Raw genomic sequence first — 12,434 nt, 5'->3', positions numbered from 1 at the left:
TAATTATTCATTTTATTTATTTCAATTATATATATATATATTTTTTTTTTCTAAAAAAAATAAGTAATTTGATTTTAAATTAGATTCAAATTAATATTATTATAATTTAAAAGAATTTGTTATTAAATTATAAAACCAAAAAAAATAAAAAAAATAGCATATAAATAAATAAGTAAAAAAAAAAGGTTTAAATTTATTTATATAAAATTAAACAAAACAAAACAAAATTAAAATGGAAACTGAAATAAATCTTAATTAAATCTAATAATAAGAAGAAGAGGGATTTTACGCTTCCTATGAAGAATATTTTTTAGATTGTTGTAGATTTAAGTAATATATATATAAAATAAAAATATACTTAATTATTTAATAAAATTAATATTAAAGTGATATTGAGGAAACTAAATTTTGTATCGAAAATGGGTGTGATATTACTTGGTTTGATAATTAAATAAATAACGGATTGCGTATATAACAATTATATTGTATATTCCATCAATAAAATTACTTATTATTTTTATAGATATGGCATGTGCAAATGGAAATATATAAATAATTTAATTAATAAAAGACTATATAGATAAAATGGAAGATAAATAAAAAGTTTATAATTTTATAAATTAAAAAAATGAATATTAAAATACTCCTTTACGTATAATTATTTATTTTTATTTTAAAAATAAAATAATAGATTGGGCTACAATAAATAATTAAAAAGAAATTGTTTCCTATTTAATAGAAACTTTAAAAGTAGATGCAAATATATAAAACAGTTTAGGAAAAACAGCTTTTGATGAGGCTGCGTAATTAAATTATAATGAAATTGCAGTAATAAAAATTAATATTTTTAACATAATAAATATATATTGTTATTAAAAGTAAATTCTTGCAAAAGTTACAAAAGAAGATATGTCTATATATTAGGGTTTAGATGATGTTTAAGCTTCCGACGAAAACAACGAAGATAAAGAAGAGACTATAAGCAATTCATGAAAAACAAAATAAATAATATATATATATACATATATTTGTAATTTATAAATATTATATTTTCAAAATAAAATATTTAATTTATTACTTTTTATGTGATATTTCCTTTTTGTTTGTTTATTATTTTTTAGTTTTTTTTTTTTTTATAAATAAGTTTATAATATAAAATAATAATATATGTTATAATAAAAAAATAACATATATATTTTTCTTTTTTTATTATCAATATTCAAAAATTAAAAATGGATAAATAGTTTTATCTATAACTTAAGCTAATCCTTCAATAATTTAATAAACAATCGGACTAAAGTATTTTAAGAAATCTTTCAATTATAAAACCTTACCTTTAAATTTACATTTAGTATTTTATAGCACAAACTATTAAATATTTTCCTTATTTTAACAAAAAAATAAAATACAAAAATTAAATAATAAAAATACTTTAAGTAAATTCGGATGAAAAGGAGAATTTTTTTCTGAAAGTGTAGGATCGTCTGATTTTTAAGAAATTAATTATTATACTCTTTCATCATAATCTACAAACTAAAAAGTACTAGGACATAATAATTGATTTGGACCAAATTAAGCTTTATAAGACATTTTTTGACAATTAGAAATATAAAAACCTAAATAATAATAATTAAACTAAGGAAAGAATTATTTCATGTATTAAATATATTCGATTTCATATAAAGAAGCAATAATACCTAAATTGTATTTTTTAAAAGAAGGTTCATAATAGAAATAAACAGAAGAAAGTCCATTAGAAGTTATATCTACAACCCCAACACCTATTAGTTTATTGTCAATAAAATAATTCATATGAAAACATCCTAAAAAAAGTTTTACATTTTTATTTATTGTACTTTCGACTACTTTAAAATTGAGAGTTTGTTTAGATAAAAAATTTTCAAATCCATTAAATTCTTCCTTTTTTTTATCATGGATTTCCCTACAGTATTTTTTATATAATTCGAAGTTTATTTAATCTGCTTTTGCTAATTATATTTTTATTAAAAGCTTTCCTTTACGTATTTCATTACATGTAAATTTATCCTCGTTTTTGGTTTGTGTTTTTTCCTCGTTTTTGGCTTGTGTTTTTTCCTCGTTTTTGGCTTGTGCTTTTTCCTCGTTTTTGGCTTGTGCTTTTTCCTCGTTTTTGGCTTGTGTTTTTTCCTCGTTTTTTAGTTTTTCTTTTATTTGGTTTTTTTCTTGTTTCGTTTCATTTTTTTCTTGCTTAATTTATTTTTCTAGATTTTTTTTTTGATGTTCTATTGGATTCTCTTTAGTAAAATTAACTTGTCCGTTTTGTGTTATTTAAACTTAAAATTCAGTGATGTTTTATTAAAAGATTTATTGTAATTAATTAGTGTTTTCTTTAAGTAATTAAGGCTATTTAGAAAAGAGTAACATTAGATAATTAGTGAAATAGTCTTTCATGTTTCTAGCAGGAAGAACTTTAAAATTATCCAAAATATTTTAAGAATTGAAAGACTGAGAAATTTAAGAATTATTATTTTGAAGAAAATGTGCTATTTGAATAATTTATGATTTAAGTTTTATTTAATTTTCATCTTATACTTTATAATTTATTTAATTGTTTTTTTATTATTATTATTATTACTATTAAGATTTTTCTATAGAAATATTTTAATTTTTTACATCTTCTTAATCATATAAGAATCTATTCCATTTATTTAAATGCTTTCTTTGAGATTTTTTCATTTAATATTTTTCGATATTCGCACGTATTGTGTATGATTTACAACAGCTTTTAAATAAATCAGGTTTATAAAAATAGTCTCCACATCTTCTCCAACCAAATTCCATTAAATGCTTATATATGTCGGCGTCCATCTTTTTAGCGGTTAATCCGTATGTATAACTGCCGGTTTTATTATTGCAATATCCGCATGAACTTCCTTATCCGGCTAATTGAATGTATTTTAAGTCTATTGGTTATTCTTTAAATTATTATTATTAATGTTACTCCATATTTTTATTTTTTTATAAACTTTAATAAAATATTATTTTTTAATATCTTATATTTTTAAATTCAATTTTTTATATATTTTTTATTTTATGATATTTTATTTAATATTATTTTTTTTTCGGATATTTTTCAAAATAATTTATATATATATTATATATTAAAAAATAATTCAATCTCTTTTTTATTTTTTCTTTTTTCTCCTTATAAATATTACTAATCAAAGTTATCATAATAATTACCTCCATAGCCATTTTCAATTGCACAATTTTCAAATTTCCATCTTTCTTGGGATAAAATATTATCAATGATTTTTTAATATGGACTAAAGGTAAAATAAACCAAACATGATTCATAGCAACGAAAAAAATCCAGAAATAAATAATATTCTCAGTAGTAAAGGAGAAACAGTCTCCTTTGCAAGTATTAGCAAATTTATTCAAAAATTCATCAAAAACAAAAAAAACTGATCCTAATATTTAACTAATAGAAGAAATTATACAGAAAACATCTCTTTTAAGACCTCTTTGACTTAAAAATAAATTCGCAGTATATAAACATAAAGGGCCAGTGACTAAAAGATCAACATAAGAAACTAGCTTGACTATATTTTCTTAACTTTTATATCTTTAGTCCATTAATATAAATACTCTCAAGAAAGGCTCACATTAACGAAGTCCGCAAATAAATCCACTCCAGGTCATATGGAATATTGAACCGTTAAAAAGATACCAGTAAAAACTAAAGGATTCGTATTTTGTTTGTGTTATTTATTTTCGACTTATTAATGTAATGAATATTAGTATCAAAGGAAATATATGAACTTTTAATACTTCTATTATTTCGTCAATATGATCTTCAATATTTAATTTCATTTTTTTTATTTTATTTATAATATAATAAAATTATTTATAATTTTTTACTATTAAATAAATTATTTATATAAGAGATACATTATTGTTAATCATTTTTAAAATAAAAAAAAAATGATTTGATTTTGTATTAATATATTATATAATTATTTTAAAAATTATTAATTATATATATACTATTTATTTAGTAAATATTTATATAAAATAAAGAAATTGTATTTTTTATATTTAATATTTTAATATAATTATACAATTATTAAAACTAAAAATAAATAAAATATTTTCATTTTAAAGTAAAAAAAATAAAATTATAATCAATTTATTATTAATATATTTTATATTTTTTACAAATATAAAATAAATATATTTATAATGATTTAAAAATAAAATACAATTTTTAAAATATAAAATATATATAAATATATAAATGTATAAATATATAAAATATATTTTAATTTTTTACAATTTTAATTATATTTTTTTAAATATTTTGTTTTTTTTTAATAGTTTTATATTTTTTTTTCATTTTTATATGTTTTCAAATAATTTTTTTTTATCTCTTTTTATTCTTTTGATTTTTCATTTCTATTAAAATTATGATTATATAAATATAAAATAATTTTTTCATATTACTTTATTTTTTTATAACATAATTATATTTTAAAAAAGTATTATATTTTTTATTATTTTTATTTTAAATATATTTATTTTAATCCCTGATTAAATTATTTTATAATAGTACTTTATTTTTAAATATATTTTGTTTTGAAAAAAAATATAAGATTTTTTAATACATATATATTGGTAATTTATTTGTATATTTTGAAAAAGATAATAAATACAAATATATTTAATCAATTATTTTCATCTTTTTCTATTTAAGAATTAATATAGTAAGAATAATCATTTAATTTACACAAATTACTTTATAATTTTTCTATTTCATTTTACAATTCATGAATTTCATTAATTTCTTCTTATTTTTAAGCATCTTCTTTTGAAAATGCAAGAGCTCTTTAAACTGGAAACCATGAAAAATCGCTTTACTAAACTTTTTCATATACATATTGTTCTATTCCTGTGTATTCTTCTTATTTTTTAGAATCTATATAACCTAAATAAAACATATAATTCCATAAGTAATGTTCTGTTTTAACATGTTATTTAAATCCTTATTGACTTTTTCTATCAAACAATTCTCTTTAAATTTAAATTTTTATTAATTTTTTTTTTTTATTTATTAAAATAAAATTAAACCTAGAAAGTCCACAAATAAAACATATTTCTTAAATATCGAAAGTTTTTTTTTCTCTTTAGCTCTAATATTACTAAATCTATCTACAATAATTGCATATATAACTCTAAGTAAAATAATAGTAAGAGAAATATAACAAGTAGTTTCAAATACAAGTCTTGAAAATTCATAACTATTATCTTTTTATTTATATTATATATATAAATTAATATATATATTTCTAATACTTGGACCAATTTTAGGTTTAACACTTTCTAAATAACTACCTAAACCACCTAGATCTTTATATGCAGCATCAAAACATTAGAAAAAACATAAATGAAGATCTTTACATCTTTCATCAAAGGAATCATTAAAAACAATAAAAGCAAATAATGTGGAATAATAAATAAATAAAAGAATTAGGAAAAATGTCAAAATAAGTTATTTGTAAGATTCATATACTGATTTTAATATTTTTTGTAAAGATGAGTACCTTATTATTATTTCTGTGAGATGAAAAGAGAAAAAAAATGGATGAATGAAAGTTGCTGCAAAAGCTAGAATTCCATATAGAGCATAATAGAATATTTCGGGATTTATTATTACTCGGATTAGAGAAAGTAATATTATTAAAGTATATTTTATTAATTTTATAAATATATCTATTTTTCATTATTATTATTATATATATATATATATATATTAAAAATAAAAATACTTGATTTAGCTTCTAAATATATTTTATAACTTGACCAAGCTTATTTCATATATAGAGGACCTTTCTTTATTATATAAAATATTTCTACAAATAATGAACAAAAGATCATTATTCCGCCCAAATAATAGAATATTTATTATGTTTTTTTTATTGTTACAATTTTAGTTAGACCTAATTTTAAATTTGGATTGTATATTCGGTTAAAATATAGTTGCTATTTTAATTTTTCTTCGCTTTAAGCTTATTTTTCGGAAAAATTGTTTTCTGAATAAGAAAATAAGATAAATACATTTAAAATAATTGTCAAAATAAAAGCCACATCCCTCCATAAATTTACATAATTTGCAAAAATACTAAAAAAAGTATTATTTTTGAAAAAAAGAGCTATTTTTTCTTCATGTTAACATTTTATGATTATATTTTTATATCTGTCTATTAATCCTTATAATTTAGTATATATGGAGAACCTTTTTACTTTATTTTAAAATAAAGTTTTTTAGTCTTTATCTAAATAATGAGTATAAGGTAGTTTTATAAAACGAACTTTTTAAATTTAATCGTTTTTGATAATTTCGATAGAAGCGGAATTCGTTTTGAAGAATTTTAAGGCTTCTTTAAAATATTTATTTATTACTTCATCCATTGTTTCTATGCATTCGGTTTTTTTGTTATTTTTTATTAACATTTCTTTAGCATAATTATAAAAAACTTTAAATAATTCATTAAAAAATTCCCACATTTATCCAATTAAACTTTATTAGAAATAATTCATTCTCTTTATATATTTATGAATATTTTTTTATTTTTTTATTTTAAAAATGAAATATTACTATGTTTTCAATAAAATTCTTCTTTATTTCTTTCAACTCGAACTTTGTTTCTAAATCTAAATCAAATTCGAATGATGTAGTTTAGGATTATTTATCACTTTTTAGTTTATTTAATATTTATAAAAAAAATAATATAATTATATATACGGCAATTCAATATAATAACAAATCAAAAAAAATATATAGAATCCAGTTTCACTAATAAGTTAAAAATAAGGTAATTAAAATTATGCTTTTTACTGAGGTTCTTATAAATACTTTTTTAATAAATAAATAAAAAAAAATAATATATATATAATATATATATATATATATATATATATATATATATATATATATATTTATATATATAGATTTTACATGACCTAAACTTTCAATTGCATAAGTATTTCCATATTATTCTGTATATCTTTTATAAATAAGCGAAATATTATTCTTAAGTGTTGCTAAAGGGAGAGTTCTCATAATTCTTTTTATAACTAAATCACCTGAATTACATTCTAAAAGAGAGTTTATTAAAACCATTATTTTATATTTTATTTTTTCTTATTACCAAATATGCATTTTTTCGTTCAATATATTATTTTAATTATTATTTAAATAAATATTTACATCTTTAAAATTATTAGTATTTTTTATATTAATATTATTTATGTCATTATTTTAAGAACTTTTTTTAAGTATTTATTTATTAACTTTTAAAATTCTTTAAGCAATATCTAAGAACTTAGAATCAATAATCTTTTCTTAATTTTAATTGCAAGGCCCTTATACTAACATAATTAATGTATCTAGACATAAAATAGCCTTTTAAAAAAATATTTATACACTATTTAAGGTTAAAAAGTCTAATAATTCAATCAAAAGACCTATTATATCGTAAGAATTTCTACTATTAGTTTAATTTCTGAAGTAATTTTATAGATTTAAATTATGTCCTTGACATAGATTTTAAATAAGCAATAAAATGAGATTTATTTCTTCGACTTTTTGTTTTTTTTTTATTTATTAATTATTTTTTTTCCTATTTTTATCCTCGTTTTCTTCACCTTCTTATAATTATTTAATTTTCTCAATTTCTCGAAAAATCGTATTATGAAAGATACTAAAAAAGGATTCACTTTTAATATAATTAGTAAAGAAAGCAAAAAAACTCATTTAAACCTTCAAATTAGCCCCTTTTAACATTTTTAGCATTAATTTCATCAATTATAAGACCAGTTTATGTTCCATAAAGCCTTATTTTATATCACAAAGGAGATTTAATGCCATTTTAGTGGTTTCTAGTGTATCTAGGAGGTTTTACATATCAAATAATTTGGATTCTTTTTACGATATATTTAATATTTTTTAAATTATTTTTATATAGAAGATCATTGTGGAAATTTTAGTGTTGTTTTTTAGAGATTAAGAAAGGTATTATATGATTTTCTGGATGAAATTTTTAAAAAGAATTTTATTTTCAAAGAGATCTTCGATTTCCTTTATGGATTCAGCAAGTTTTTGCGTTTCGGATTTTTATATTAGTTTTATTTAGGAAGAGAGTCTTAATTATTCTATTAGTATTTAGTAGTTTTGGGATGATAGCCAGGTTTTATAATTTATTTTGGAAGAAATATCGTTAAGGTACTATTTTTTTTTTTATTTTTTTTATTTTTATTTTTAGTTACTTCAACTGGTTGGATCTGGTAAATTTTAGTTATTTCTTCAGGGAGGATTTCTTTTATATTAGAGAAAAAATTATAAGGCTTTTAGAGAGATGTGTTTTAGTTATTTTATATTTAAAAGTTAAGAGAAGGATTTATTAATGAAATGAAAGATGATATTTATTAAAAGTAGTCATTATGTACTTATTATGTAATAGTAATGGCCAAGGTTTCTAGAAGAATGAAATCTTCTCGTTATATTTTATCTTCTTGTAAAGGAGCTTCTTTATTTATAATATATAAGAGGTAAGATTAGGAAAAAGGGAGAAAATAATTGAAGAAAAATTGAGAGTATAAAGAAGGTAAAGTTGCGTTTTTTTTAAAAAATAAAATAAATCTCTCTATTTCCTGTTTAAGAAATTTAATTAGAATTTCCTTATATTTTGTTATACTTTCAATCATTGGAAGATTTTTATTAAAATATGTTTTAGTAACTAAATCTAAAATTTTAGGTTTCAGAACCGAAAAACCTTAATTTTTATTAGTAATTTTTTAGATCCGAGAATAAAAATAAAATGGTAATTATTAAGAACAAAATAATTAAAAACTATTATTATTAATATTTTCTTCATTTTATTATATATCTTCATAAAAAATAGAATACTAATTATTTTAAAGCATATTTTTTTATGATATTTCTTCTTCATTATGTGTATTTAATAAATCATCTTTTTCACATAAAATAGAAAAAACATAGTCTAAAGGGAAAACATTTTTAATCTTTTAAACATTAATAGAAAAACCTTCCTCTCCTTATATAGATAATAGAAAAAGATCAACTAAAACAGCATGATATTGGAAAGGAATGTCTATTTAAAAATTAAAATTTTAGGTGCTTTTTTTCAAGAAATTACTCAAGATTATATTTTAGGAATTTTTATAAAATTCTAATTCTAGTGAAAGATCAAACCTTAAGCATAGCTTTTTGTATTCGGTTTATCCGAAAAGTAGTTTATCGTATTTTTTATATTCTTCTTTTTCAGTAAATTGATTTGGAAGGAGCCAATTGAAGATTTTTATTTAGTTTTCGGTTAAAAAATAATCCTTTTTTTGTTCTTAAATTTTAATTTTTTAAATTATACTTAGTATTTGTAGAAAACGAGGTTGTCTTCCGTATTCATTTATTGAGTTTTGGACTTATTTAAAATTGGTTTCACTGAAACTCTCGCATAGTAATTTATTATTAATATATATAGAAGTCAAGAGGTCTATTTAGCCAAAATCAAAGGCTATTTCATCCATAAAAAGTGGAATTTATTTTTATAGAATTTATTAGTTTTCCTCGTTATGTACAGCAAAGCAAATCAAAATTTAATAAAGCGTTCTTAAAAGAACTAATATTTATATTTATTTAGTTTATAAAGATTATATATTTAAAGAATTATTAATATTTTATTGTTATTTTAAGTATTTTGTGAGATGATTTTAGCATTATTTTATTAAGTTTATAATTGGGATATGGCCTTCTTAAAAAGAAAATGTTTTTTAACGATTTTTGTCAATTTATGTAAAATAAAGATCTAGGAATTACATATAAGTCTAATAACTAGTAAAACTATATTATGATGTGGTATATTTTATTATGTAATTTTGATAAAAGTCTGATGGAATTATTATTATTTATTTATTATCTTGATTTTTTTATACTATAGAATTGTTAAAAAAAAGCATATGGATGTCGTTAAGCGTTTATTGGATTTCTTGAAAATCAAGTTTTGTTAGCCAAAACAAATTTTCAGAGAAATTTTTGAGATTTAATATACGATTTTATAATAGCTTTTTTTTATTATATTAAAATTAATTTATTTTTTTACTTTATAAGGATGAATTTCAGATTTATCGAATAAAACTTAGATTGTTTTGAGATTTTAAATAAATATTTTTTATTAAGAAAATAGTTTAAGTATTATTTCAAGTAAAATTTCTTCAAGTTTATTATCGTTTGTTAAATAAAAAATCATAAATAATGATGGCAATATAAAGTTTTTAGACTATAATATAATAAAAAAATAGAATATGTATTAAAATAATATGAAAATTATATTAAATTAAATAAATAAAAAATGAAATAAATTAATAATAAAAAAATATGAAAAAAAATAGATAAAAATAAAATAAAAGAAATAAAATCAAAAAATTAAAAATATATATATATATATATATATTATAATACCTTTGTGTTATTGTTTTTTTTTTATAATATATTATCTAAATCAGGAAATTAATTGCCTGTAAAATCTTAAAATTATATTTTATTATATATTCCATATTTAGTTTATTTAAAACAAAATTAAATTATTTTTAAAAATATATTGTTTTTTTAAATATTTATAGATTAATATTTATTATCAATTTTTTATACACCTGTTTTAAATATGTCAGGTAAAATTTTTTAAATATTAAAATTATCAAAAAAACACATTTATATATGTTTTTTTATTATTCAATTGATACAAAGCCATTTAATTTATTTTAATTTCCTATTTTTTTTATAATAAAAAATTGAATTGTAATTATTATATTAATATAATAATTATATCATTATATATATTAATAATAATAATAATATATATATTTATTATATTATATATAAGTATACAAATTTTATTTTAATATTAATATTATTATTATATAATTAAAATTTATTTTATATATATATATATTTGTAAAAATATATATATATATATATATATATATATATGTATATATATATATATATTTTTTTTCTATAATTTTTTTTTATTATTTTATTTTATCTCTTTTATTTTATATTATATATATACCTATTTAATCGAAAAAAGTTAGAAAATTATCTACTAAATAATCTATTCTTTTATTAAAAAAGAAAATAATAAGTTAACATATTTCCGCTTTCGTTTCGTTTTCTATTTTTTTTTCTTCTTATTTTTCTTTTATTTAAACCGCCATTTGTAAAAGTGCAACAATAGTATTTGCTAATGGGTTTTTTTACAAAAATATTTTTTTATAATCTTAACTTTCTTTAAATTAGGTTACTTTTTTAATATTTTTTTTTTAATGATATTCGATGTCACACCAAGAACTTAATTAAATTATTAAATAAGTGATTTGTTTCTTTTTTTAAAAATAAAATTTTTATTTCTTTTATTAATCAAGAACTCTGTCAAATCATAATTCATATGATCATATTCTAAAAGAGTCTAAAAAGTACATAAAATAGAATTATATAGATTAGTTTAATGTAATACATTGAACTATACAAGGCAAACTATTAATGAAATAATGTTTTATTTAATACATTTTTCAGTATATTTTCTTTTTTATCATCTGCTAAAATAGTTTATGTTCTTTTTAAAGCCATTTATTTTTATGACTTTTGAGGAGATATACATTTTGGTGAATTTTATACCAAAAAAGTTTCTATATGTGATAAGCAATCTAAAATCAAATATTAAAATTAAGAAAGATTTTCCTTACATATTTGGGTTACATTGCGACTCTTTTTTTTGGAATTTCGGGAAAATTTGGACTTATAAACTCTACATATTTAAGGAATTTTTTGAGTTTTTAAAGGCTCCTAGTCTACATATAAAGTCAGAATTAAGCCACAAAGGGCAGATCGTAGTTCTAAATGTAACCTATGGTCGAATATTAAACGGGTTAAATCTTCGAAAAGGAATTCTTATTAAAGTTTTTTAGTCCAATTTTAATTTCGGGAAAGAGAAAGGTTTTTATATAATTTTATCTCATTTATTATATATAGGAGGTCTTTGGGGAGGGTTTTGAGGTATTTAGGAAAATATTAATGATTTAATATTATTGGTTATTCTTCTTTTTTTTCTTCTTCTTTTATTTTATTATTTTGTTGTTTTTTTTGATCTTTTTACTCTTCTTCTATTTATTCTATAAATTAATTATATTTTGTTGTTTTTATTTTCAGGAATATATTTTGTTTGAAGTTTTTTGCGTTTTCTGCCAATTTATATATCATATCTTAATTTACTTGAATTCCTTTATTATTATAAGAACATAAGTGTTAGAAGAAATCTAAAAAATGTAATTTTTTTTTGTATTTTTTAATATTTTTGGAGTTCAGAAGGTTTATAATATAA

The 12,434-nt window shown here is 18.4% G+C and overlaps 5 protein-coding genes across 5 annotated transcripts, besides 20 other annotated features; 1 reads left to right on the top strand and 4 right to left on the bottom strand. All coding sequences in view use genetic code 6, as the record gives it.

Annotated features, from left to right (window-relative positions):
* Positions 1-232: 232 nt before the first annotated feature.
* On the top strand, positions 233-993 carry IMG5_178400 (hypothetical protein; the record flags this gene model as incomplete). The annotated part of the gene is made up of 4 exons (XM_004027621.1): positions 233-330; positions 388-467; positions 692-828; positions 880-993. The coding sequence occupies 4 exons, from the start codon at positions 233-235 to the stop codon at positions 991-993; spliced, it is 429 nt and encodes a 142-aa protein (XP_004027670.1).
* Positions 994-1,145: 152 nt separating this feature from the next.
* Positions 1,146-1,192: a microsatellite.
* A 124-nt stretch (positions 1,193-1,316) lies between these two features.
* On the bottom strand, positions 1,317-3,855 carry IMG5_178390 (hypothetical protein; the record flags this gene model as incomplete). The annotated part of the gene is made up of 5 exons (XM_004027620.1): positions 1,317-1,334; positions 1,432-1,577; positions 1,698-1,781; positions 2,739-2,954; positions 3,198-3,855. 5 exons carry the CDS (start codon positions 3,853-3,855, stop codon positions 1,317-1,319), a joined length of 1,122 nt encoding a protein of 373 aa, XP_004027669.1.
* Positions 2,045-2,175: a microsatellite.
* Positions 2,050-2,199: a microsatellite.
* A 397-nt stretch (positions 3,856-4,252) lies between the features above and the next one.
* Positions 4,253-4,302: a microsatellite.
* A 26-nt stretch (positions 4,303-4,328) lies between these two features.
* Positions 4,329-4,374: a microsatellite.
* Positions 4,332-4,407: a microsatellite.
* Positions 4,346-4,391: a microsatellite.
* Positions 4,347-4,391: a microsatellite.
* Positions 4,391-7,162, bottom strand: IMG5_178380 (MIR domain protein; the record flags this gene model as incomplete). Its single annotated transcript, XM_004027619.1, has 4 exons — positions 4,391-5,751; positions 5,808-6,658; positions 6,785-6,894; positions 6,998-7,162. 4 exons carry the CDS (start codon positions 7,160-7,162, stop codon positions 4,391-4,393), a joined length of 2,487 nt encoding a protein of 828 aa, XP_004027668.1.
* Positions 6,924-6,989: a microsatellite.
* Positions 7,163-7,716: 554 nt separating the features above from the next.
* Positions 7,717-11,271, bottom strand: IMG5_178370 (MIR domain protein; the record flags this gene model as incomplete). Its single annotated transcript, XM_004027618.1, has 5 exons — positions 7,717-8,813; positions 8,892-9,989; positions 10,073-10,334; positions 10,517-10,707; positions 11,127-11,271. 5 exons carry the CDS (start codon positions 11,269-11,271, stop codon positions 8,011-8,013), a joined length of 2,499 nt encoding a protein of 832 aa, XP_004027667.1. The 3' UTR covers positions 7,717-8,010.
* Positions 8,270-8,301: a microsatellite.
* Positions 10,388-10,438: a microsatellite.
* Positions 10,388-10,460: a microsatellite.
* Positions 10,419-10,470: a microsatellite.
* Positions 10,861-11,064: a microsatellite.
* Positions 10,871-10,919: a microsatellite.
* Positions 10,947-11,008: a microsatellite.
* Positions 10,992-11,062: a microsatellite.
* Positions 11,056-11,115: a microsatellite.
* Positions 11,058-11,116: a microsatellite.
* A 109-nt stretch (positions 11,272-11,380) lies between the features above and the next one.
* IMG5_178360 (MIR domain protein) lies at positions 11,381-12,229 on the bottom strand (the record flags this gene model as incomplete). The annotated part of the gene is made up of 1 exon (XM_004027617.1): positions 11,381-12,229. A coding segment is annotated over one exon (732 nt), but the record flags the coding sequence as incomplete, so codon positions are not given.
* Positions 12,149-12,178: a microsatellite.
* Positions 12,230-12,434: the final 205 nt, after the last annotated feature.

This window comes from Ichthyophthirius multifiliis, assembly GCF_000220395.1.
Source record: "Ichthyophthirius multifiliis unplaced genomic scaffold scaff_1120509251302, whole genome shotgun sequence".
NCBI classification, from domain to species: Eukaryota; Ciliophora; class Oligohymenophorea; order Hymenostomatida; genus Ichthyophthirius; species Ichthyophthirius multifiliis.
The sequence above is the reverse complement of the archived record's forward strand: the minus strand, read 5'-3'. Positions and strand labels throughout refer to the sequence as shown.